Raw genomic sequence first — 26,003 nt, 5'->3', positions numbered from 1 at the left:
AAAATATATCCTTCCTTGGGGATTTTCAGCATGCTGCCACGGTGTAGCTGCCGCGATTTATTTCAAACGTATATTTAGGTTTTTAGGCTGGCAAGAATTAGCTTCTCCACAACTTACTGGGAAAAAAAAAAAGATGGTTCCCATGTTATTAAAATGTGATTTCAGTGTGGTTTAAGCACAACTTCCCAACATGTCAATTATGTAAATGTAGAATTTCTACGTGACAAGGGGGGTGGTTAAGATGGTACAAGGAGAAAAACCTGGGTTCAGGGGCCAAGCTGAGCCACAGAAACTGAAATAATTTTTCCAAGCCTTACATAAATCAAGAGTTCTCTAAGAGTAACCAAATGTCGACCCTAACACTGTGGATTTGCTGTGTGGAAGGCTGGGTGGGTGGTCTGGGCACAAGTCTAGGAAGATGGTGGATTCGGTCCTGAGGTGTCCATGCTTGTCCATTCCAGCCTGGCTGCCTCAGATGCCACATTCTCGCACCAGGGAAGCTCTGGCTCTTAAGAGATGAATGTCATAGACTCCTAGAAGGAAATCTTTATATTTCTTGCCTAAAATGACTATTGTATATGTGATTATTCAAAAATGTGCTCCCCAGGATCTATAAACATACAGCCATCACCCGCCACCAACCAAGTTAAGATCGTTAAATGGCTGAGAATTAGCCCTAAAAGCAGAATTCAGTTCATGAAGTAGAACCATGAGCTTCCATTTTTTGGTCTTTCTTCTTTCCATTTTTCCTTCCTTTGGTCCATCCATCCATCCACCCAACTCTTTCATCCAGCTTACTATGAAGCAATAAACAATGATGATGATAATGATGATGATGGTATAAGCTAACATAAGAGCTTATTAGGTACCGGCCACTAAGCCTCAATCAATTATGCTATTTAATCCTCCCAAGACCCCCCAGTGGTGCTGTTATAATCTTCCCTTTCTACCGGTGAAGAAACTGAGAATGACAAAGGCAAAGGAATCTGCAGAGGTCACCATCTTGATAACTTGTGGAACAGAGATTCAGAGCTGAGAAAAAGAAGAATTAGCCAAGATTTCTGCTTCTCTGGGACTCGGTCTAACAAAGAAAAATCAAAAGACAAAAAAAATTTTAAAATCAATACACTGTTGTGTTGTCGTGTTCCAAGTATGAAGACTGGGTATGTTGTGGTGCTCCAAGAAATGCCTCCTCAATTCAGCTATGTTGCAGGGGGAAGAGGGGGGAATGTGGGGGCACAAAGGAACAGGTTATGGACAGGTAGGTAGGGGCAACACAAGCAAAGGCCCAGAGCTGGTAAGCTTCTCTGGAAGGGGCAGAGTGGAGGAGCTCAAGGCTGGAGGCCACGGCCATAAGTGAACGGTGGAGAAAGGGCCAGATCCCAAAAGCCTTAGTCAGTTTATACCAGCAAGTATGGACTTCTCGATTCAGACAGCAGGATATCACCGAAGGGTTTTTCCACAGGATAGTGCCAGGGCTGCATCTGCAGTTTAGAGAGGTTGCTCTGGTAGTTCAAGTATATAAATTGCAAAATGACCCTCTGGTTTTCTGTCAAACTGATAAGCATCATTTTGAAGACATATAGAAACAAAGGGGAAATAAACACTGACATTTGGAGTAAATGTATAAAGACGATGGCAAATGAGAGTAAATAGCTGCCGTTTTTGCTTCAACTGACTCCACAGAGAGGAACATTCTGGATATTTGCTGAAGAACAGTCTAAGAACCTTAATTGAGAGGAAAAGGCTCTTTCCTATTGAGTTTGTTTAACCTCCTTTACAGATATTCCAGTTAAATAATTTCCTCTTGGTGATAGAAAATTGGCTGGACGAAACATCTCTCCAACCTTGAAGTGACCTTAATAATTGTCCCAGTAGGCAGGGGTTGTCATCCATCCTATTAATGGGACAAATCTCTTTCAGTGGCAAAGGGTTCTACATGATGAATTCCCCAAATGAGACAGATCTTTCTGATTCTCCAAACTACTGTCTCATCTGAACTCAGTGGCAAAGGAGATTTTGGATTAAGTTCTAGTCCCGCTACCTCCCAGCTGACGTGACTCAGGTCAAGGTCCTTAATTGCTTTAAGCCCCAATTTCTTGACCTGTAAAATGTGGTTAATCATTGTATCAGGCTGAAACCTAAGAACCTACTCCTTCCCTCCCTATCCTCTAAGTCCCTGGATGGATAGGATGGGATCCAGTGTGAGTGCTTAGCCATGCATGGCACATAACAAAGAACTTACAAATATTAGCAATTACTATTAACATCAACATTATATGGTTCCAAGCTCCAAATAAGACTTCAGTGTCTTTATTATTTAAACAGTACTTAGCTGTCTCTCCTGCTTTACCTGTGTTCCCACACAGGAGTATTTTCGAAATTCAGCACAGTAGGCTGTTCTACTCAACTCCTTGCTCTTCTCAGCCTTTATAAGTACCACAGGGTACATTCTGCAGATAACTGAATTAACCATGCAGACACCATTGGTTACATAGACTTATTTATCCTGACCAGACCCAACATAATCCATTACCAAGAAATGGATTTCTCATGACGAGATAGGACGCTATTAAAACAAGTTACATTTTAAGGGACAGGAGGCTGTATTCCAGGGCTCAGCAAAGCACAGCCCCCAGGCCAAATCCAGCCTGCCTCCTGCTTTCCTAAATAAAGTTTTATTGGAAAACAGTATGCCCTTTCATTTACATATTGTCTGTGGCTTCTTTCCCCTTACAGTGGCAGAGTTGAGAACTTATCACAGAGAGCAACTGGCTCACAAAGGCAAAAAAAACATTTACGACCCCATCCTTTACAGAAAAAGTTTGCTGACCTGTGCTCTAGATCAAAGCTTTAAGTGATCCTTGTTTAACAAGAGCAATAAAATTAATATTATTTTCTAGAGATAAAGAGGGTTCATCGGCTTTTGTGTGCATTGTAGAGCCGTGGGGAGTGTGAGGAGGAAACCACAGAGTGATTTTTATCTATCCTCCAAAGCTTGGCTTTTATTTCTTCCTGGAAGGGAATTTTTTTGTGCCCTCAATTAACATACATCACCTTGAGTTCAAGAAAGATGATAGAGATGTTTAAACCTAGAACTCTGTCGGGAAATCAAAAATGGTTATGTGACAAACATTTGTAGGTAATTCAAACACACTTTCATTTACTCCTTAGCAGAAACGACTTTTAATGACAGCAAAAAGACTCACTGAATTTCGCGGCCAAATTTTATTGCAACCCTAATTAATTTAATAATTATTTTTCTCCATCAAGGATATGTTTTTGAAGATTGTTGTCATTTAGAATCACCGCAAAATCCTTAAACATTACTACTATTATAACAGAAAGAGAGAAGGGGCGGGCCACAGTGGCTGAGCAGGCAGAGTTCTCGCCTGCCATGCCAGAGACCCGGGTTCGATTCCCAGTGCCTGCCCATGCAAAAAATAAATAAATAAATAAAAAGAGAGAGAAAGAGAGAGGGCACAGGAGAAATGTGTTAGCAAATGATTTAATTCCAATGTCTAGCCCAGTTCCTGGCACTATAGTAAGCTCTGAATACATGATGAGGCAAAAGAAAAACTAAAAGACCAGAAGGGGAAAGCATGGCATATGGAATACTTTGGAATCCAGAATGTAGAGTTTAATTCTTTATAGTATGTTCCACTGTACCCCACTTATCCAAATCAAGTTGCTCCTAAAGCAGCTCTATTCATCCGGAAAAGAAGCCCGAAACCAAGGGAGACAGACCTACCAACAGCAAAGAAGACAGCATCTAGGCATTTTTTCTTATTCTGAAAGAGAACCGTGGTGCATCCTGTGGGCCCGTGGCCTTCCATCAATGTGAATAAAGAATAAAAAAGAGCAAAGGTGAAAAGGCTCTGTGGGGCAGCAGGAACTCTGTGCTGCTCAGTGTCATCACGGCAGCAACAGTTATTCCCTCTGGTTCTCCACATGCTCACAGTGTGTGGCAACATGAGGCCCACGTCCCCTCTTTTCTAGGATGCCTGGAATCTCAAAGCTCACACTGATACCTGATTTTAATGACTGTGAAAAAACCTCACGTCCTATCTGATCGCCTCTTAACAATCCACTTTCATTCCCATTCCCTGTTTAAAGTACATGTCCTATGTCTATCTTGTCATACTGTATATATTCTTAGAAACCTTCTTAAGTCATATTAGGATCATGATGGGAAATAAATACATATTAATAATGATGATATTATTCCATGCATTCTAGCTATTCTCCTTAGCAACCTCCAACATGATTATCTACTTTACATAGTCTGGAAAGTGAGGTCCAGAGATGCTAAGTAATCTGCCCAAGGCCACACAGCCAGTAAGTGGTAGGTAGAGCTGGGATTTAAAACAAATTTCAGTTGACCCCAAAACCTGTGTTCATTCCACTACGCAATGGGCTGGCACACTATGGCCCCGCTCAAAATCCATCCGGCCTGTCACCTGTTTTTGTAAATAAAGTTTTATTGGAACACATTCTTCCATTTACATATTGTCTGTGTGCTTTCATGCAGATGTTTAAACACAGAAGTTACTGCCCGCAAAGCCAAAACCATTTAGTCTCCGGCCTTTATAGAAAAGGCGGCACTACATCACACTGTTTCAAGTTGGTAATCTGTTTAATAAGGGATGGCTGTATATAATCTATTTTAGAAATATTTTTTAAAAGAAATATTTCAAAAGATATGATACAGGGTGCACGAGTAGTTTACTGGCAGAATGCTGGCCTTTCAAGCGGGAGACCCAGGTCTGATTCCCAGAACATGCACCCCCCGCCAAAAAAAAAAAAAGATACGATACCTAAGGAGTTAAGTTACAGAAGACAACAATTTCACTTATGAGGAAAGAGGTCTCTCCTGATGTTTCCAGATATATTAAGTGTTTCACAATATAATTTGTAATACCTTAAGATGGAACATGTACAAGACAGGAAAACTTAGCTCGTAGATGTTAAAAGTTTCCTAGAAATTATAATTAAATCTAGATTTACGGCATATATTACAGCTAAAAATCTGCCTCTCTGTTTTTCTTTTCTTTAAGTTTTCAAACTGTATAGAAAAGCAAAGGAATATGATCCTCTGTTAGGCAAACCAAAAATGGATTTCTCATGTTGAGCAAAGAGCAATGCAGATATGTTGGTTAAAACATTCTTCTTAAAATTGAGCTTGGGAGAAAAACAAAAGGTTAAGCTATAATTTACACATTGGTCTTCAGGGTAATTTATCCCTCAGAATTTGGAATTTTTTTATAACTTACAGCCCACCCACTTCCATCGAAGAATTTGAGACAGCAAAATTTGGAAAAAGAAACCAAGAATATTATATCTGAGATTATTAGATTCAAGTTCTGAAAGTAATTTTGGAAAATATAAAAATAAATAACGAAGTTTCCACCTCTAATGTTTAAAAAGTAAAGAAAGGATGTAAAACTGTTATTTTAACTTTGTTTTTAAATGTCAGTCTTCTATATTATTTTCTAAGAAAAACAAAAGCCTAATTTCTTTAAATTATACTGGAGACAGAATGTTGAGAAGAAAAAATAGGTATCCATGGTCAAAAGCAAATTCTGGAAACTTCTTCATATTTCTATGTACCTATATAAACATAATATATACATAATGTAGTTTCCAGGATGGACCAAAATACTCGGGTAATATTATGTGAGCTGACTAGTAACTGGGTTCAAAGTCGTGGATTTCCTATACTAGGTGCCATCACCAACTTGTTAAACTCCATGGCTGGAAATCAGGTGTCCATTTTGTCAGGAATGCATGGAACTCAAGCAATAAAATATTATCGGGAAAGTAAAGAAAAAAATTTACAGAGGTCTTAGTATATGCCAAACACCATTCTAAGCCTTACTTTTGAGTAAACCAAGCAGCTAGGACTAGAGACGACAATCTGCAAAAGCACCACGAACACAACACATGAGTGTTTCAAAGCCTGTTTCAGAAAATCCCAATATTTGGTCTGAGTGATTAGAAAGGGTCCTGGCTCTTCGTTGTCTGATGGAAGCCTCTGCCTGCCAGACAGTGTGGGGTCTGGCTAATCTCCAGGCTTTCAGTTTAAACAAAAATATCCGCCAAAACTCAGTGTGGTCAGGATTTACCACAGGCTTCAGTTTGGAACTTTCCAGTAATGCCCAAAATAATTTAGCTGAGACATACTGGCCAGCCACCACTGGTGACTCTGGGAAGAGCTGTCTGGAAGCAGGCTGAGTTCTTCTGGGCTGCCCACCCTGAAGAACGACGGGGGGACAGCAGATGAGGTGAATGAAAAGTGGGGAGGGGAGATAAAGAGAGCATGGGCAGAGATGGGAACTGGTCAGGGTCAGGGTTTGCTGAGACTTAAAAACCGGCGCCAGCAACCAGGCATATGTATCTCCTCGATGGAAGACTGCCCTGCTACCCATGAAGTGTTCTTGCCAAAAAAATCAAACAGGAATTTGATCGAGCCTCCGCAGTTGGCTACCAATTCACAAGAGACTTAGGAGACAAAGAACATGCTGAATGACACCAAAGGGACGCAGGCATCGAAAAACAGATTGCAGCGAACTCCACGGGACAAACAGCCTGGTTCCACAAACAAGCATGTCTTATTCAAAAAAGATAAAAGAAAGTGGGGTGCCGGATGGGAAGGAGGGGAACCCACAGATTAGAAGAGAATTAAGACATTTTAATGCATGAAACTTATATCAACCCTGATATGCAAGAAGAGAGAGAGAGAATATAAATGTTTATAGTTTTAAACCACTAAGTGTTGGGGTAATTTATTGACAATCAATACAGAAATCCATCTTAGAAAAAAATAGATGACTGAAATGCAGCCAGAAACAAACAAACAAACAAAGAGTATTTGCTTTGGATTCTGACAGACTCGAGTTCAAACCCAGGAGGTACTGCTTGCTAAATTTGGGAAAGCAGCTTAGACTCGTGCCCCGTGCTCAGGCTTTTTTGTTCGTAAAATGGGGGTGATAATCAATAATGGCTAGGGTCATTTAAGAAAGTGCAGAAAGAATCTATGTGTGTGTTTAGCACACTGCTCAGAAGAAACAAAAAGTAAACAAAAATACCTAGCAGCTATTTTCTCTTTATAATCATTATTTACAGTTCTAAAAGACATCTCCTCAAAGAAAGAAGTAGCTATCTCCAAAGAGCGTAACTCCACACCCCCTCCTGCTCAAAAGTAGATGGAGGTAGCTGCCCAGTCCCAGAAGCTGCATCTTCCACCACTGTTTGCATCTAGCATCTGTTTCAACCTCTTTCGGTATTAGGATGAGCAAGACACCACCTTGCTCAGCTTGGGAAAGCACACCCAAGCAGGAGGATGAACCAAGGGAATGCACGTGGCTGGAAGAGATTCTGGAATGCTCCTATCTGGGCTCTGAAATGGCATATTAAATGGGGGCATCCACATGGGAGTTCCATTTAAGGGGTTTTCCTCTCCCCCTCTAACAGCACAAAAAAGAGATTGGTTCTGAACTGGCAGCCTTTCTTTCATTTGTCATTATGTTTTACACACAAGGAAATTATAATGTCTAAAGATGGGAAGTGATGATAAGAACAGAGCTACACGTGTTTTTTTGGCAGCCGAGTCACTAGCACTTGAATTCACTTCTGACAGTTCTCAGAATCTAAAGACCTGTAAGTACTAAACTGTCATCTGTCTATCCATGTGAGATTTCACTTTGGCAGTATTTCAACAGTAAAAGTGCTCTCTTTTTTATGCATATTTCAGCCACCATAATATTTCTCTAAGTCATGTAAAACTCTATACTCTCGAGAGACAGATACATGGAGGTTTGTGCAACAGAGTTTTCTAAAAAGGAAAATCGCCCGTTTCTGAACCTAGGATCCAAAAATTTAAACTCATTTGCTAAAATCTAGGATTAAGCTGAAATGGGTGATAGCTTTCTCTAAGAGTTTGAACTTGGTGATTACAGAAGGCACTTCAATTTGATGATTTCCAAACTATTTAATGGTTAAAAACTAATGGCCCCATTAAGATGTGGGAGATGGTCCTCTTATGTGACAGCTGGCTTCCTTCTGTAAAACTGCTCACTCCCGGGGCTGTCTGGCACAGGAAATGGAGGCAGCCGGTAAGAGGCAGAGAATCGAAGCTATCACGTGGTGTCAGCGAGCAGGAGCAAGGAGTCAGGGGAACGGATCGAAATCCTGCGTCTGCCACCAACCTACCAAATGACCCCGGGAAAGCCACTCACCCTGGAGTCTAGGACTCCATGCGGACAGGAGCTGGGGTGCTAGAGAAGCCAGCCACACAGGATCCATGTCCCCCTACTGACCGCCACCTGCCTCTGGGCAAATTATATATCCTCTCTAACGTCACTGCCCTCTTCTGTATAACAGATAATAACAGCACCCATCCCAAAAGGAGTGCTTTGAGAATTAAGTTAGAAAACTCACACAAAATGTTCTTATCGCATGGCCCATAATCAGCGCCCAATAAACGGGCTGTGAATGCTGCTACTGTTGTTTTGATTATGGCTATTATCATTCCCTCCCAAACAACCACAAAACTATTAGGTTGAGAAGTCAGCTGTTAGCAAGGAAATACATCTTACTGACAATTGAGAGCATGGCTTTTTGAGGTTAACTCAGCTTCCCAAAGGCCACCACACTCTTCCCAGAGCTTAGAAGAGTGCCCCAGGCTTTGCAAACACTCATTAAATACTGTTTAAGTGAATGAGCAACTGAGTAAATGAATGATGAAGAAAGAAATGAACAAATGTTTTAAAAGCTGCTGTTATATACTAACTTCAGGTCCTCCAGCAGCTTCGGCAGAGGCTTGTAGCCACAGAGAGCCGAAAAGCACTGCTCTCCAACACAGTTGGCCTCACCTGGGGTTTACCAGCTGGCTGGGTGACAGCCTCTGTTTCTGGGACCATGTGGCCTGCTCTTTGGGAGTGAAATGACTCTTGTTAAGTAAGGACTCTGTGTTCAGACGGCAATGACTCAAGCCCAATGACTCAAGCCAATCCTCTAATCCAGAAAGGACCGTAGACAGTAAACTTTTCAACAGTCAGAAATCAGCATGAGAATTAAGGGAGACACACAAGGGAAAGGCTACTAGACAATATTTCTGGCCAGATCTACATAGCACAATCCAAATACATGGTTTAAGATATCTTCCCTCAGATCTGTCACCCGCTCAGAGAACTGTAAACCCAAGCATTCTGGACAGCCTAACCCAAAGATGGTTGTAATTCTTCAAGTTCAGCCGCTCTGGTGCTGAATGGATAACTATCTTATCCCCAGCACCCCGTACTATTATTAATTTAGTCCTTGGTTTAAATAAACTCAAATGAAGTTATCTTGTAATGAAAGCTAAAGTACTCTGTTAAATGAAAAACCAGTATTGCTCCTCATAACCATAAAAATAAACAGTTGGAAACAAAATATTATAATTTAAACATACCTACCCAAGCACAGGGCATTTGGGGGGCAGTGAAACTATTCTGTATGATACTGGAACGGTGGATATATAACATTTTATGCATTTATCAAAACCCAGAGAATTGTACACCACAAAAAGTGACCCCTAATGCAAACTATGCACTTTAGTTACAAATAAGATACCAATATTGGTTCAATGATTGGTTCTCAGCCTCCCTACAGTAGGAGATAACTGAGATTACCTGTTCCTGAAACAACTAAAATAAATTCTTCTTCAGTTCTGAGACGGGCTTTTTTCCCCCATGGCAAACTTGCCTGCAATCAGGCTGCATCTTACAATTGGCTGGCTTTTCCTAGCCACTTTTACCCAGGGCTTTAATGGTGTCTTTTCTTTTGTTTCTAGGAGGCTGTCCGTAGACTGATGATATAGCTCATGATGAAGGTGACTCAGACTCAAGGAAATACGGTACACCGTAATGGGGCCAATGTGATGGGCCTCTTGTTTGAACGCTGAGACAGCATAGCAGCATCGGGCTCCCCCAGTTGTGCCCATCTGATAAAGACATTACAATAGCAAGGAATCGTGATCTATAATCCTCCCCTGGAACACTCACAAATTCTTGGCCTTGAATGCTTGAGCAAAACGCTGCACGCTATGGAGCAGAGCAAGGTCCAGGGTCATTGCTTCCACCTTGGCTTTATGCTGGAACGACAGAAAATAAAGAGAAATGATAAATAACAGCAAGTTTAGTTCATGGTATCAAATTACAGTAAATGTGTTATGGAACATGTTGGAATTCCCCTGTTTAATATTAGACGCCCAGAGAGAATATAAATCATCAGAACGAATGGAAGAACAGAGCTTTTACTGCCAAGTTCGGGTGGGATGTGGAACTGGGACTCTGCTAAGCCTACAGGCTGGGGATTGTGCCGTTTTTCAGGCAGCACAAGGAAGAGGCTCCAAAGGGTCTTCATTATTTCCTTGCAATCGATGTCCTAAAAATGATAACTATCAGGGGACAGCAAGAAAAAAACCTGGCTCAATGATTCAGCCAACAAAATTCTCATCCGGAAAGCTGCTATCTGGGTTTTGATATGATTCCACCAAGCCCGCATCACAAATTAAAGGCAATTCATTTATAGAGAGCACAGAAATAGGCAAAACTAATCTACACTGATGGGCCATGACTGGCAGCCCCAAAGAGAATCCCGTTTGAGAAATCCAGGCAACTCTATAGACAGGCGGACACGTGCAGGTGATAATGACGCTATTCATGTCTATTGTCTATTCAAAGTCTACAAGGGCCAGGAACCATCTCATTAAATCTTCGCATCAGTTGAAAGACAGGTGGTATTCTCCCATTTTATAATGTGGCATCTTATAAGAGAAAGCAGAGCTATAAAGGGGAGGAAGGTGAGAACTGAACTCAAGTCAATCTGACTTCAGAGTCAAAGTTCCCTCCTGAAGAGAAAGTAGAAAGGCTGGATCCATCGAGATTTGGAGAAATCATGTTCCCCTAGACAGCCTCCTCGCACACTTCTGGAAGGATAAACTCCAGAGACCCCTTTCCAACTTACTTTGTGTTTGTGGGGGCACACCCAATTTTTAAGTTTGGCTGCATTTTGGAGTGTGAGATTAAACACTATCTTTTCTTAGACCTTGTTCCTCTAACGGACAAACAGCCAAGAAAACCATCTGCCTTTCTAGGTAAGAAGAATCCCATAAAACAAATGGTTAACTTGGGAATTCTTGTCTAGACTGTGACGCTAAAGTAATACTAAGGACAATAACATGATACCTCTAATGCTACGAAGGGGGAGCCAAACAGCACTACTGCAAACACCCTCTACTCTAGTTGTCTTATACAGGAATTGGTACAAGTTGTGCTGAGATGTGTACTGTATCTGCACCCATTTATCTTGGCTTTCTAAGACCTGGGCTCACCCATGGCCTAAGCCTTGAACAATAAACACCAGGCAGAGACAACTGGGAAAAACTCAACTCATTAGCTTTGAGACTTTGGACCATTGAACATCTGTGATCTTTAGTTTCCTCATTTGTAAAGATGAATATTAATCATTTACTCATAGAACTGTGACAGTAATGTTAAGCACCTAACACCCTACCTAGAAGACAGAAGGAGTTAAATAAGCAGATAGAAATAAGATATCCAGTGTGCCAGATTCTTTCCCTGCATTATAAGTTAGGAGTCTGGCGCCATTTGGCAATAAATGGCGACTTGGTAGCTACAGTGCAGTATGGAGAATGAAAGAGTGAGAGATCCCCAAGGGTCCTCCATGAAGAGGAGATCAGACTGGATGGCTGACTGTCAGATCCTGGAGGACTCAGGCCATGTCTCTGAACAGAGCCCAGTTTTAGAGAAAGGAGATACAGGGCGATTAAATGACTTCCTCAAGTCCCAAGAGCATATCAGTGACAAAGGCAAGATTTTCCAACATAGATTTTTATTCCTGGCTTTGGAAAACAGTGGCAGATGCTTCAACTGTGCAGACATTGGAAGGAGGAGGAGGAGCATTAACTTGATCCAAGAAAACGAGGAAATGCCAACAAATGGATTTTGTGAATGTTCCCTGAGATCAGGGACGATCAGAGCTGGAAGGCGAGGCCGTGATCCTCATGGTAGAGAGGAAACCTGAAGCCAAGAGAAGTTATGGCACTTGAGCCAGGTTACAGAGTGCCTCCAGATGAGGGGCAATGCCCCCCACACTTCCTGTCCCAATGGCTGATGCTACCCGATGGTTAAAGGCCCTTCGGAGTGTTAGCATATCAGTGGCTGGCTTTTATTCCCTACAGAGATTCTTAGGCCTCATAAACACTCCATGACTGCAATTTGGCCTGCAGAGTTGGCAAATAGGGCAGCCTTTCAGCCTCACCTTACCTCCTCTGTCCCCTGGCCTCTCTGTAGTCAGAACCACAATACCAGATCTTATAGAATTTGAATTCATCACAGAAAGAAAATCAGATATTTATTATATCAGAAGAGGGGGTGGGGAAGTAAAAAGATTTTTCCACTCAGTCACCCCCTCTGGAAACTTCAGGGGATAGGTGAACTATATATTATTAAATGGCATGGGCATATTGCCCCAATAAAACAGGGAGAATATTCCCAGATGGTAGCCCCAAAGCGATATTCCAATGAAAACAATGGAATAACCAGGAAGCCTGGAGGTTCTTTTCTATGTACAACTTATACTTGGCAGGTTGGCTTTTGGTCCTCCCCACTCACTTTAAAATACAGCTCAGAGCTGCCACTACCAATCAGAACAAAACAAGAACATACAGACCTAGGGAGAACAAGGGGTCACAAGCCATCAAGTAGTTCAACAGACTAATCCACAAGCTGGGGGTTACCAGGCTCCTGGGGACAGGGACTCAAGTCCACACATCATTATTCAGGTAATTCTCCTGCCCTAGGTATCAGGTTTCCTGTTTCTGCTATTGACCCTGAGAAATGCACAGGGGCTGCACTGAGTTCAATGGGGGGGGGGATGTCATATCTTAGAATCAGGACGTGTGTGTGTGTGTGTTTATATATGCTCATTGGAGGGTGTGCTCTCCTGATTGTCACACAGACTTAGCAGCATCATAGCCACGTTGATTCTGGAACATGTTCTAAATAGCAATGCTCACAGATTGTAAATGAAACCCTTTTTTGGGGGATGAACTGCTGATGGTTACATGGGGAACCGAGACTTGGTCTTCCAAGGTGAACTTTCCAGCCAACTCTGGCAGTGAACATAGGTCTGACCACAATTCTCTCCTTTGGTTTAAAACCATGACCTTTTGTTGCCATTGTTAACTTTCATTTGAAATTACAGACTCACAAGAAGTGGCAAAAATAGTAGAGAGCTCCCATATTCCCTTCACCAGCTTCTGATGACAGCTTATAGATCTAGAGTACAATATCACAACCAGGAGATTGGCATTACTCCAATTACAGTTAATCATACCATAGATTTTACTCAGATTTCACCAGTTTTTTTACACACTCAGTTTTTTCCTTTTTTTTATGTCTGTGTGCATAATAACCCTAGCCCACTTTATCACATGTAGAGATTCATATAGCCACCACCATATTCTAGGTACAGAGTTCTGTCGCTGCAAAGTACCCAGTCAATAAGAGGTGTTAGAATTGGTTCGACTATCTAGAACTTGAAAGGCTCAGGCCTCCCCTGGTAAGAGCTAGCTCTCTAGATTGGACAGATAGATATACAAAGGCCCAGCTGAAAACTCTTTTGGAGCTTGGAATGGCCAACTAGATACGGTATAAATTTCTCAGCCCGGTTCACAAGAACCTCAGGACATGCCTCAGGAAAGAAAAGCACTCCTGAATCTCAGCATCTTAAAACAACCAAGGTTAACTTCTTGCTTACACTTACTGTCTATCCTAAGTTGGTGGGGACTTGTCCACTGTGGTTGGCAGATAGAGCCAACACCATCTGTAACACTACTAGTCACCAAAGCATGGGGAAGGTATTGCAGCAAATTGCAAAGAACAAGGCATGGGGCAGTGCTTAACTTCTATAAAGTGGAAAAGTGCAACCTTCATGTGCACAGAAAGAGGAGAAATAGAAATATATTGTGAAGAACAGAATAACTAACAGAGGGTCCATGACTGGCCCCTGTCTATCTCTCCAGGCTCATCTTAGACCACTTCTTGCCTCATACTTATATTCATTATAGGAAAATTTAGAAAAGACATGAGGATATGGATAAAGAAAGAAGTATCTAGAATCCCATCACCCTAAAATCAATGGATAGCCTTCCACATATCACTTGCTCCCTCTGTCTGTTTCTTTCTCCCTTCTTTCTTCCCACCCACCATTCTATCTATTCATCCATCTATCCATCCATCAATCCATCAGTCCATCACTCACCTACACATCCATCCATCTATCTTTGTTTAACAGAGAGAACTTCATACTGCGATCCTTGAATCTCGAAAAGCTCTAAAATGTAACTATCCCCAAATCCTCACTCTTCTCTCGTTATACTAACATGTGAACTTACCATGTCAGGAAAAATAGGAATGCTAATTTATGTATACAAAAGCTAGCATTCATCACTCTTAAAGAACTGCACAGGTTCCACCTTCACCATGAAGCATCAGGTAACTTCTAAATACCTTGAAAGCCCTCCTGGTCCCTAAGACACAGGGCCCAGCCAGAAAGACATCAACTGCCCACATTCCATTCACTCTCCCACTAGCCTGGGATCTGGTGGCATTCACTGGCGGCACAGTTCACTGACACCCTCATCTTAACCAAGTTGTTTGGGTCTATTCTTTATTAAGTTCCAAACCTGTTTCTGTAATCTGGGCGTCTGTAAACACAAAATCAAAAGGGTTCCTTGTGGTTGTCATGCAACAGTAATCTCTGGTATCATTTTAGGACTATAAATTTGCCAAGTGTGACTCAGATAGGACATCATCTGAAAGCAAAGGGACTATAAGGAGCTTGTGCGGTAGTTAAACGGAAACGTAGTGAGATGTCCACAGCAGAGAAGACAGAGTCAGGGTGACCCAGGACACAGCCCAGCAGGACCACCACATGGGCAGGGAGACTTCAGGGAAGGCTGTGGGCGTCATTCTTCTTATTTGAAAATGGGCATAATAGTATTTGCCCTCCATGGTTAGAGTAAAGTTTGCATATAATGTAAATGAACTACTGGGCATACAGCTAACTCTCAATAAATAAGTATCATTATTATTTTGAAGGCCATGGCTAAAGTGTGATGCCAATTGCTTTTCTATAATAATGCATATCAGTAATTAAGGATCTCCTCCTTTATTTTATATAAAATTAACACAACTAACTCAGACAAAGTTTGAGTAGCTCCTCTGGGGTGGAAAAGCTCCCAGAGCAAGAGGAAGGAGGCTCACTGCATCCTTTGGAGCCAGTGCTACCCCACTTCCCAAACTCAATGAGTCTTTTGAACCCAAAAGGTGATGGTTTAGGCCACGGACACAAGCTGAAATGCTTGGGTCGAATCCCAGCTCCAGCCCTCAGAGCTGTTAAATCATTTCAGTAAGTTTTGTACCTTTCTCATGTGTCCAGCATTCTTCTCTCTATAATGGGAGCAATAATAGCACCTACCTTACCGGGTTATGAGATAATATATGTTAAGTATTGGGTGCTTGGTAAGCAGTCTGTAGGTGTTGGCTATGAATATTATATTGTGATTGTTTATTGTTGTTGGATTTTAGCCTCAACATTACCATTATCAGAAAGTGCACTGGATTGCTTCAGCCTTCACTGATAGGGCTGAATGGGTCAGCGCCAGTCAAGGGGAGCAGTCTCAGAACACCAGCCACCTGAGTCTTTGGCTCACAGTACCCCTTTATTCCTATGGCAATGGTATAAGAGGTGGCAGTTGTTATTATTCACCCACAGATAGGGAAAATGACGTTCAGAAAGCTATTGTACAATTTCATGCAAATAGTAATTGGCAGAGCCAAAATTCACACCAAGTTGAGCTCTTCATCACTATTTCACATTCCTCATTGTCCACATAACTCACCTGTCCCCTTGTCCATCCTCTCCTGTTATTGCCCTTCAGAAGTCAAGCCCAGGGAAGCCACCCAATCTGTAGCTGCCTCCTACAGAGGGCAGCATGCTGTTCTGCTGTTGGTCCCCAATAAAGGAGACAGTATTGAAGAAAGAACGCATGTATGCATGCATTCAGGCATTCACTAATTCTGACTCTAAAGGTTAATGAGTATTCTTTGGGTTCTACTTCCTTTACTTTTTCCTTTTATTATCGCAACATGTCAGAAGAAGCATCTTACACCCACATTTTGCTTTTCAACAATGGGAGGAGACAAATAACTCACAGTAACAGGTTTTTAGAAATCCATATATAAGTATTTCCAGAGATTAGATACATTTTTAAAACATTAAAATTATTACTTAAAATCAGCATTTATTGTAAACTGCCTGTGAATTAACTGGGAGTATGAATGAGTTTTCTCCACTATCTGATTTCTACCCAGAATGAACCCAAAGCATTTGGTCAGGGAATTCAAGTTGCTGATTGTTATGAGAAATGCGTGAAACCACGTAAGCATGCTTCAAAATATGCTGACACAATACACTGGTCTTGCTTCCTCTACTCAGCTCCACCACAACCTCCCAGGAGCCCACTTTCAGCACTGTCCTAGGCTGCTTTGGAGGGAGCAGCTCTTTTCTGGACCGTGTTGAAAGCATCACCTCTAAATTGGTAAAACGAGGACAGCACTGATAGAATGGAGGGAGGCCCAAGGAGGTAGAAACCCAGATGTGCTGAATGGGCTGGGGGCCAGGAAGCCTGGCCTCTGTGACATACTCAGACAAAACTCTCAGCTGTGGGGGACTTGTCGCATGCAGCTGCAGAGGCTAGAATTACCACTTAAGTGGAATTGACTATTTTTTTGCATCTATACATCAAGGTATCAGTCCACAGATATTGGATTAGGTATGTGCATACCCTTCTCTTACACTTACGGAAGAGTTGAGTTCTGGATTTCCCTAAAAGGATCTCTCGTTCACTTAAATTTGTTAATAATAAAGGGCTGGGGGGTAGGGGATTGGGGGGTGGGGGGTAGGGAAAACACCTATGAAGTGCTGGCTTTTTTTTTTCTTTCATTTAATAGTAGTAGGAAATATCTTTTAAAGTAGATATAATTTTCCCCATTTTACAGATGAGAGACTAAAGACATAGTATTTAAAGTGGCACAGGCTTCCAACCCAGATGTGGCCAATTCCAAAGCTTACATCTTCACTGGGATGCTGTACTGTGCTGTAGCCCTGCCGTCACATTCTTCAGTAGATAATACTGAGAAGCTATAAAGAAATTAACACCATCTATATATTCTTATTTGCGTCTATTTTATATCACATTTATTTTACACACTTAGACTCTACAAAAGAAGTGCAATGCTGAAAGAGAAAACGTAACCAAGGCAATAATCTATACTTGGAGCTTATTGCTAATGGCATCCTGCAAATTCTAATCCAAGGGACCTTAATTGCATTTTGCTGATGTCTCTCACCCTTGCACTTTACATACCTTCAGTCCTGATTTTATGTTCTGAAACCTTAAATAGGAGTTGTCACATTTATAGCAGCAAGAGACACTGGTGTTGAGCACATTATTGGCAAGGCATTATTCACCTCTAACTATACAGGTTTAATAATTCATCAATATCCTAGGTGGGACTTTATAACACTAACTTCCCAGTATTACTTAAGTGATGTTAATGGTGGCACCCGTTGGCAGCATCTTGGTGGGAAAATGTTTGTATCTACTTGTGATTCTTGTACCTCTCAGGAGAACAAGCCAAGCTATCAGGAGCAAGCATGACTGGGAGTTGGCCCAATCTCAGCCAAGCCTAAAGATTAAAAGGATGCAATGATAAATGTTCTTTCTGATAGGGCACCTAAGGAAAGGGAGAGTTTGGGAATCTCCTTGCTGGCTGTACCTATTGATACCAATCTATATACCATTGGCAATTTAACAAGCAAAACACTTTTAAAGAATAATCCACATTTCAAAATAGAGAACCAAGAGAAAATGATCCTTTGCAAAGCTCTGGACTTTTTTGTAAAGCTTTGGAGGATAGGAGCTGAGTATGTCATACCTAACCCTCAGACGGACCATCAAGCAATGGGCCATCGCTCCAGGGTTTTGCACTGGAGCTTCCGTCTTCCCCCAAAATACGCAAACATCCCTAATAAGGAAAGCATGTCAACTCTTTCTTCACTACGTGCAGGTCAAAAATTTTGCCTTGTGTGGCTGGACCTCAATTTATAAAATAATAGTATCAATATCTGTAGGTAATTGTGAAGCTGATTCAAGGAGAAATTGCACTGAATAACAGCTTATTTAATTTGGTATATGAGTTACAGGCCATGTAAAGCAAAGCTATTAAAAATACTTAGACAGTAATTGGCAATATTTTGTACTCTGGATAAAAAAATGCTTACCTCGCCAGAAACTAACAAGAGACTGAAAATATTTGAAAACCTTCCAATTTCCCTCTATGCAATGTATTCACTTTGCAGCTTAAAAACAGTTTAAGGAAGGACAGTGAATGGCACAGGAGTTTGGCAGTAAACATGATTGTGCATTTATGCCTTGCTATTGGAGAGAGAGCCTTTTTCATGGTGAATTTTTCATTCTAATGTAAGTGATGATTTATGTTAACTATAGGTAAAGCATAGTTACATTTTCCTGAAGGATTGCAGGCAAGTAAAGAGTAGTACAATAAGTTGAAGCGTAAAAGCTTTCTCTGTCATAATATTTATTATAATGGCATATAAAATAGCTGAAATAAATAATATATGACTAAAGGTAAATTCATATGATAAAGAATCCTTCAGCAGACACCATTACTTTTGACTGCTCTAGTTTTATACACAGTTGAAGACTCTTAATAAACATGCCCTATATCTTATGTAAGTACTGGAAACATCAAAGATGTGCTTAAAAGGCAACATCCTGGACATTGGCTAATTTACTGTATAATTGTATTCTCAACAGGAACACTCCTTATATTTTGAATACTTTAAAAGCTGTGATCTTAATGAAACTTGTTAAGCACTGGAACCCCCAGTTTGGGGAAGGGGCTAATAAAAGAATAATGAACCCTCCTCCTCAAATCAGAAGAAGATGTACAGCTCAAAACACAGAGATCTGGTGCTTATTAATGATCAGGTCACAGGGTCATAACGGCAGGGTAAACTGAATAGGAAGCGAAAAGCAAGAATTGCCTGTTCTAGTTTAGAGGACACTGAATTGAACACGAAGTTTGGAGACCCTCGGAGGGAGGGAAATTACAGTTCCTGGAATGGAAAAAGACACCCTTGAGAGCCCAAAGTTAGCAGCTCAGGGGTTCTCAACCAGGGGTGACTCTACACCCCAGGGAACATATGGCAGTGTCTGGAGACATTTCTGGTTGTCACATCTGAGAGGAGGGCTAGACTGGCCTTTAGCGGGTAGAGGCCGAGGATGCTGCTCACCACCCCGCAGCGCACAGCCCGGCCTGGGCAGGACCCCCCACCCCGCGGCGCACGGCCCGGCCTGGGCAGGAACCCACTACCCCGCGGCGCACGGCCAGGCCTGGGCAGGAACCCACTACCCCGTGGCGCACGGCCCGGCCTGGGCAGGACCCACCACCCCGCAGCACACGGCCCGGCCTGGGCAGGAACCCCACACCACAGCGCACGGCCCGGCCTGGGCAGGAACCCACTACCCCGCGGCGCACGGCCCGGCCTGGGCAGGACCCCCCACCCCGCAGCACACGGCCCGGCCTGGGCAGGACCCACTACCCCACACCACAGCGCACGGCCCGGCCTGGGCAGGACCCCCCACCCCGCAGCGCACGGCCCGGCCTGGGCAGGAGGGCGCGTCCAGCCTAAATGTCAGCTGTGCTGAGGCTGCCTTTGTAGATCTGTTGAGAGGAACTCTGATGCACCCTAAGTAGTCTTTGGCTACTTAAATATATCTTCTATTGCAATATTAAAACAGGCTCCTTAAAGAAAGGACAAATAATGCAGAAGTGGAAAATGTGTAATGTGAAAATTTATCCTCCCCACAGCCTGGTACAAATCCTTCCAGAATGCATGTTTTACTTACATATATATAAAATATATACATATATTGTTTAATGTGTTACTTTTTTTTTTTTTTACAAATGCAGTTTTATGGGTTGAATTGTGTCCCCACCACCAAAAAAATATATGTCGAAGTCTAACCCGCAGTACCTGAGAATGTGACCTCATTTGGAAACGGGTTCATTGCAGATGTGGTCAAGCTCAGACGAGGTCACACTGGGCTGGGCAGGCTTAAACCCAATATGACTGGGGTCCATAGAAGAAGAGAGAAATTTGGTCACAGAGATGGTGACAACCAGGAAGAAGATGGCAATGTGAAGACAGAGGCAGAGACTGGGGTTATGTTGCCACAAGCCAAGGAAAACCAGTAGCCACCAGAAGCTGGAGAAGGTAAGGCAGGAGGCGTCTCGAGAGCCTTGAGAGGTAATGTGGCTCAGCTGGCACCTTGATTTTGGACACATGGCTTTCAGAACCGTAAGACAATACATTTCCATTAAGTCACCAAATTGATTGCACATTGTTATGGAAAACCTAGAATACTAATACCTAATGCACAATACTGCTTTTCTCCACATAATACATAATTGAAATTATCTAAATAAGAGTTCTACCCCGATTCTTTTTAAGAATTGAGGAGGTGTTCCATCATTTATTAAAATCTGCCTTCCCTCCCTTTGAGGACTCAACCCCATCATGTTCTTCTCTAGCCTTGTGAATTTACAAGTTACATTCATGTTTCCTGAGCCTCCTTATCTGTAAAAATGGGAAAAATAGAACCACCTCATCTTTTGGGGTAATAGTGAGGATTCAATGAGATAATAATCCATGGAAAGTACCTTAACAGATACGCTGTAAATATTACCTATTGCTTTTACTGTAATTAATATTATTTTATGTTCCTTCCAATTTTAGGCTACTAAAAGCATGTTGCAATAAGTATCTTTGCAACATACAACTTCTGCTATAGGATAAATTCCTGGGAAGTAGAATTGCTGGGTCAAGGGATAGCCGCATATTCAAGTTTGAAAGCCTTTTTGCTGGGTGTCCTCCCAAAACAGATTTGACTGATTTCCATTCCTGAGAACATCACAGAAAATTATGAGAGGAAAAGCAAAACAACCAGTAACACACGAGGGCATTCACAGTGAATTAGAACGCATGGCTTTATTCTCTGTCATCAATAGCCGGGACACAGTGAGGGCCACAGCGTAGATTTTCAAGGCAGGCTTTCATTTAAAAGAAAATCGATGATGTATCATAAACCTGAGACACATTCATAAGGAAAAAGAAAAGTAGGACAGTCATACTGACAGCCACGATTTTACATAAGTCGTTTGGAAATCCACGTATTACTCCCGGTGGCCCACAGTTCCTTCCACCTGGCCACCACTAACTAAGAAGTTGGCCACGCTGACAATGATGGGTGTGAATTTGGGGTGCAAAGCACAGTAAACATGTAATAGGAACATCACATTAAGGAGTGACCACAAGAGTTATTTTTAAATTATGGATGACTCCAAAGAGAGAAATCTTTCAGAGGTTCTGCAGAAGCGAGGCAGGATATTCAACAGATAAACTAGGAAAGATTAAAAACTACACTCCAGAAAGAAAGGAGGTTTTCTGCCTAGTAACCTCATACAAGTTCCAGCCAAAACACCCATAAAGGCAGAAAAAAGATGAAAACTCAAAACAACACACGCAAAATCCATCTCCAAATTCAGTGACAGGGTCAAATGACCTGAATGTAAAAACAAATTGGAAATGGAACTAAAACAGTAACAAGGATGGTTTTTCTTTTTTGGTTATGGGAAGGAAGGTTTCACTGAGCCATTACAATAAATAGGCCGGTTTTGTTGGTTTAGAGTGATGGAAACCTTGAATAACTTTATACTTTGTAAGAGAAAATTTCGATATGTATGTTGAATATTAAAGAATAACTAGAAAGAAGAAAAGAAAGAAATATAAGTTTTAGTTTCCAAACTAGCCATAGAAGGGTGAAAAAAAAGTATGAGGTACACGTGCTACTAGACAAATCTCCAAAAATGAGCAGAAAGAATTAAAAATAATAAGAAAGAAAAAAGTTTGGTAGAAAAGAAGCACAAAATGAAACATAGAAATGAGTAAAAACATATCCACAATCACAAGATAAATAAATGGACTTAAATTCACATGTTAAAAGGTAGCATCAGAGCTGTGCAAGGGTGGCTCAGTGGCAGAATTCTCAGCTGCCATGCCAGAGACCTGGGTTAGATTCCCGGAGCCGGCCCATGCCAAAAAAAAAGGTAGCATCAACAGATTAGAATTTTAAAATCAGCTCTATAAAAGGTATTCCGTATATGGAGGAAATGAGCTGTCCCTCAAAAGAGCTCTTCCTCTTCTCCAGTGAAGGGTGGCTGGTGAGAAGAAGCAGTCTAGCCTTCATTGCGTTGAGGTGGGGATTCTAGGTTTCCACTAATGAATGGCCTGTGAGTAGAAGGGATATGTGACTCCCAGGCTATGGCTCATTTGAATTGGCTTCTCACATTCTCTTTCTCTTTCTATAAGATAAATGTAGAGCATAATGAGTTCCTAGGGGACTGCAGAAGCACGAGGCGAAAGGAGCTTGGAGCTCTTACCAAGTAAATAAAAGCCACCTGTCGATCCGGACACCCCCATGAATCTGCATCATTCACTGGCAATCACTGGTAAAACTGCTCTCTGCTGTCACTTGGAAGTCAGAGCTAGTACCCACCGAGCCTGAAGCTCTAGGGAAGAGTCAAGAATGCCAGTGTGTGGGGGCTGCCCCAGGCTGCGTTTACCAAAATATTACCAGAAAGAGATGATGAGCTCAGGCAAGAAGAGTCATCCAGTCTGCAAAGAGAAGAAACTAAGAGCATGTACGGGGTTGCAAAAGCCAACTGATTCTGGAGCCCAAACAGCATCAAGTAAGCCTATGGATGTCTTTCAGAGACAAGAGTCCATTACAAATTCTGGGTTAATTCTATGATTCTGCCTAGCAGCATTTATTAGATGAAGAACATTACTTTCCCACCCTCACCCACTGCTCCATAGCAGTTACTGTTGAATTAAAAGAGAGAAAGAAAGAATTAGGAACAGAAATCCAGGAAGAGACAGAGAGTGAGCAAGAGAAAAAGAGAGAGAGAGAGAGAGAGAGAGAAGATATGGTAACAAAGTAGAAAAATAAAGCTACTGGCAAGCTCTGTCTAGGAAATACTTTGGGTGTTGCTATCACACATAGAGTGGACTGGGGCAAGAAGAAAAGAATCCTATTAAGTTTAGAAAGAAGGTATGAATCTGACCTCAAAAGACTTAAACCTGTTTAAAAAAAAAAAGCAAACAAAGACATAACTGCAAGCCCCAACTTTGTGCCTTATGAATAGGTGGTGGCCACCATCACAGCCTCAAAGGAGGTGCCTGTAGAGCCAGTTCAAATGAGGTTAGGGAGGACAATACACAGGGCATTTCCTTCCAGAGAGCAGATCTAGGGCCTCGGGAAGGGACACGCTCCCACCAGCAAGTCCTTAGGAAAACCTGGAAGTTGGACGCTATCACTGATGGTCCCAGAATAGTGCATTTCCCGTCCTTCTCTTCTTCAAAACCACGAAGGTTTTGCTCCTAATACTCTGCTTCTATTCGCTCATCGAATGGGGGGCCGCGGGGGTTGGGGGAAAGGATAAGCTGCTGCTTGGTCTGTGCCAGAGGAACCTCATTTGAGCAGGAAGGAGAAACGAGACTTTGCACTGGGTGAGTAATGGAGAGGACTTAGAGATCATTTTCCTTTGGGAGAGGAGTGAACATGTTCTCTAGAAGCAAGAGGAAAGCAAAAAGGTATTTGGTGAACAGATATGAAGACTGTAGCAGAAACTATCCTGGCTATTTGCCCAACCCTGTGCCTTCCCTTCCAGGTACTCAGCTGGTTCCCTGCCTGTCTCTCCCAGCAGCTGGGCACAGGCCGGAGACTCAGAGCCAAGCTGGCGGGATGTAAGAGTAAGCAAGGTCCCCCCTTACAGGCGGAGCCCCAAAACCCTCAGACTCATACACTCCACCCCCATAATCCCATCCCATAATCCACCCCAACTGACTGGGAGCCCCAAGGTGCCCCCAACCCAACAAGCATTGCTGTATAAGATAGAAATAAATTTAATATTATATTAGGCTATTGGAATATTGGGAAATACCTGTCCCTGCAGCTAGCAGGGCCTGAATAAAACAAATGCTGAAAGACTGAAGACAGAGGCAAGAGAAAAATATCAGGAATGTTCTGACAACAGGATAACTAGCACAGCAGTATTAATACAAACAAAAAAAAATATCAGGCAAAAAAAAAAACAGTATAGATAAAAGACTGCATGAAGGGAGGAACTATTAGGCTATAAGATAAAAAATAGTGAATTTGTATATGCTAAGCAATATAGTCTTAGACAAAACAAATAATATGAAATTGAGAAATTCACAATCTTAGTGGAAGATTTTAATAATATATATCAGAAATTATTAGATGAAACAGCAGACAAAACAGAATATTTGGGCACCACAACTAACATACTTGAATTGTAGAAGATCTACAGAAACCTGCACATGGCATATATGCATCCTTTCTCAGCACATATTCTTGAAATTAACCCTGAACTAGATTAGATTACAAAGAATATTCCTACATATTTCAAATACGTCAAAACAGAGATCGCATTTTCTGACTATGATGCAATTTAATTAGAAATTGAAAATAAAAGATTTCCTTTTAAAAATAAAAAGAAAGCTGTATCAATTTGTAGAAACAGAAGCTAGAAAGTGAAAATGGAGAAGATCCCTTCTCAGAATAGCAGTGTCACTCTCAATTAAAATCTGCAAGACAGTGGCACGGATAAGCTGGAGCTGTGCTTATCCACTTACCAACTTGTATATTTAAGAAAGAGTATCCAGATATGTAAAAGAAGGGGCCAAATACCCTAAAAACAGTGAATAGTTTTAACATTCATTTAAGGATGACTAATAGCCAAGGGGGTGGGGGAGGTTAGAGCAAGAGATAAAGGAAGGACAAAGGAGAAACGGAAAAAACATCATAATAAAAAGTTAGAGAACAAGCTGACCTCCAAACATTATCTACTTCAGGAAGCAGAAATTAATTTTAGAAATGTTGGCCATCTTCAGCAGCATGTGAGTCAGAAAGCAAAACAAAAAAAGAACAGGCTAAGAAAAATTGGAAAGGAGAAAAAAAAGGATTAACAAAAAAATTAAAAGGACTATAGAGGAATAAAAACCCACAGTGCAGATGGTAAAGAGCAGAATTTATACTAAGAAAAACAAACAGTAACAAGAAAAAAGAAGCCTAGATGTTGCTTCCAGATTATTTAGAAAGAATACAAAAGATATACATAATAAGAAGATAAAAACTAATGAGAGCAGAGAACACAGCCCTGTCCTAAGAACTGTAGGTTCCTGAGAAAGAGATGAGAATTAGAATAGAAACAAGAACTAAAGACATGAGAAGAAAACACTACTGAGCTGGGCAGGCGTGGGCGGAGGGAAGAGAAAACCTACGTGAATGTTCAGGCTTAAAAAAAGCCTGAACAATTAATCCATAGTTAGACTGTGCAATTTCTGTGAATTAGGAGTGGGGGACATGCATAAGCACTTAAAATAAGACAAAAAGCAGAATGACTTGAGATTTCTTCTCCGGTCAAAGTAAGTTCCAAACGATCATGAAAACAGAGAGTTATGAGAGGAAAACACTGAAACTCAGGAATTTCACATTCAAAAGTATCTCTAGTACGTGAGGCACCAGGAAAATACCAACTGGCTCAGGAAATGTTCTGCATTTAGCCTTCTGCCCACAAGTACTGGAGGACTTCCTCCAGTTTCAAAGAAGAAAATATTAACGAAAACAAAGAACTTAAGAATGAAGGGGTGTGACATGACCTGCGAGGGAAGTATCGGAAGGAGGCATGGGACACACTGAG

At 41.6% G+C, this 26,003-nt stretch overlaps 1 protein-coding gene across 3 annotated transcripts in view; it reads right to left on the bottom strand.

Annotated features, from left to right (window-relative positions):
• WWOX (WW domain containing oxidoreductase) overlaps nt 1-26,003 on the bottom strand; it is a 972,892-nt gene that overhangs the window by 707,217 nt on the left and 239,672 nt on the right. For all 3 annotated transcript variants that reach the window (XR_013163742.1, XM_077133099.1, XM_077133100.1), the window contains exon 6: nt 10,044-10,132. Coding sequence is in view for 2 of the 3 variants with exons in the window: in XM_077133099.1 (XP_076989214.1) it covers nt 10,044-10,132 (89 nt within the window). In the remaining variant the exon portion in view is untranslated. The remainder of the gene's footprint in view (nt 1-10,043; nt 10,133-26,003) is intronic.

This window comes from Tamandua tetradactyla, chromosome 16 (genome assembly GCF_023851605.1).
Source record: "Tamandua tetradactyla isolate mTamTet1 chromosome 16, mTamTet1.pri, whole genome shotgun sequence".
In the NCBI taxonomy this organism is placed as follows: domain Eukaryota; kingdom Metazoa; phylum Chordata; class Mammalia; order Pilosa; family Myrmecophagidae; genus Tamandua; species Tamandua tetradactyla.
The sequence above is the reverse complement of the archived record's forward strand: the minus strand, read 5'-3'. Positions and strand labels throughout refer to the sequence as shown.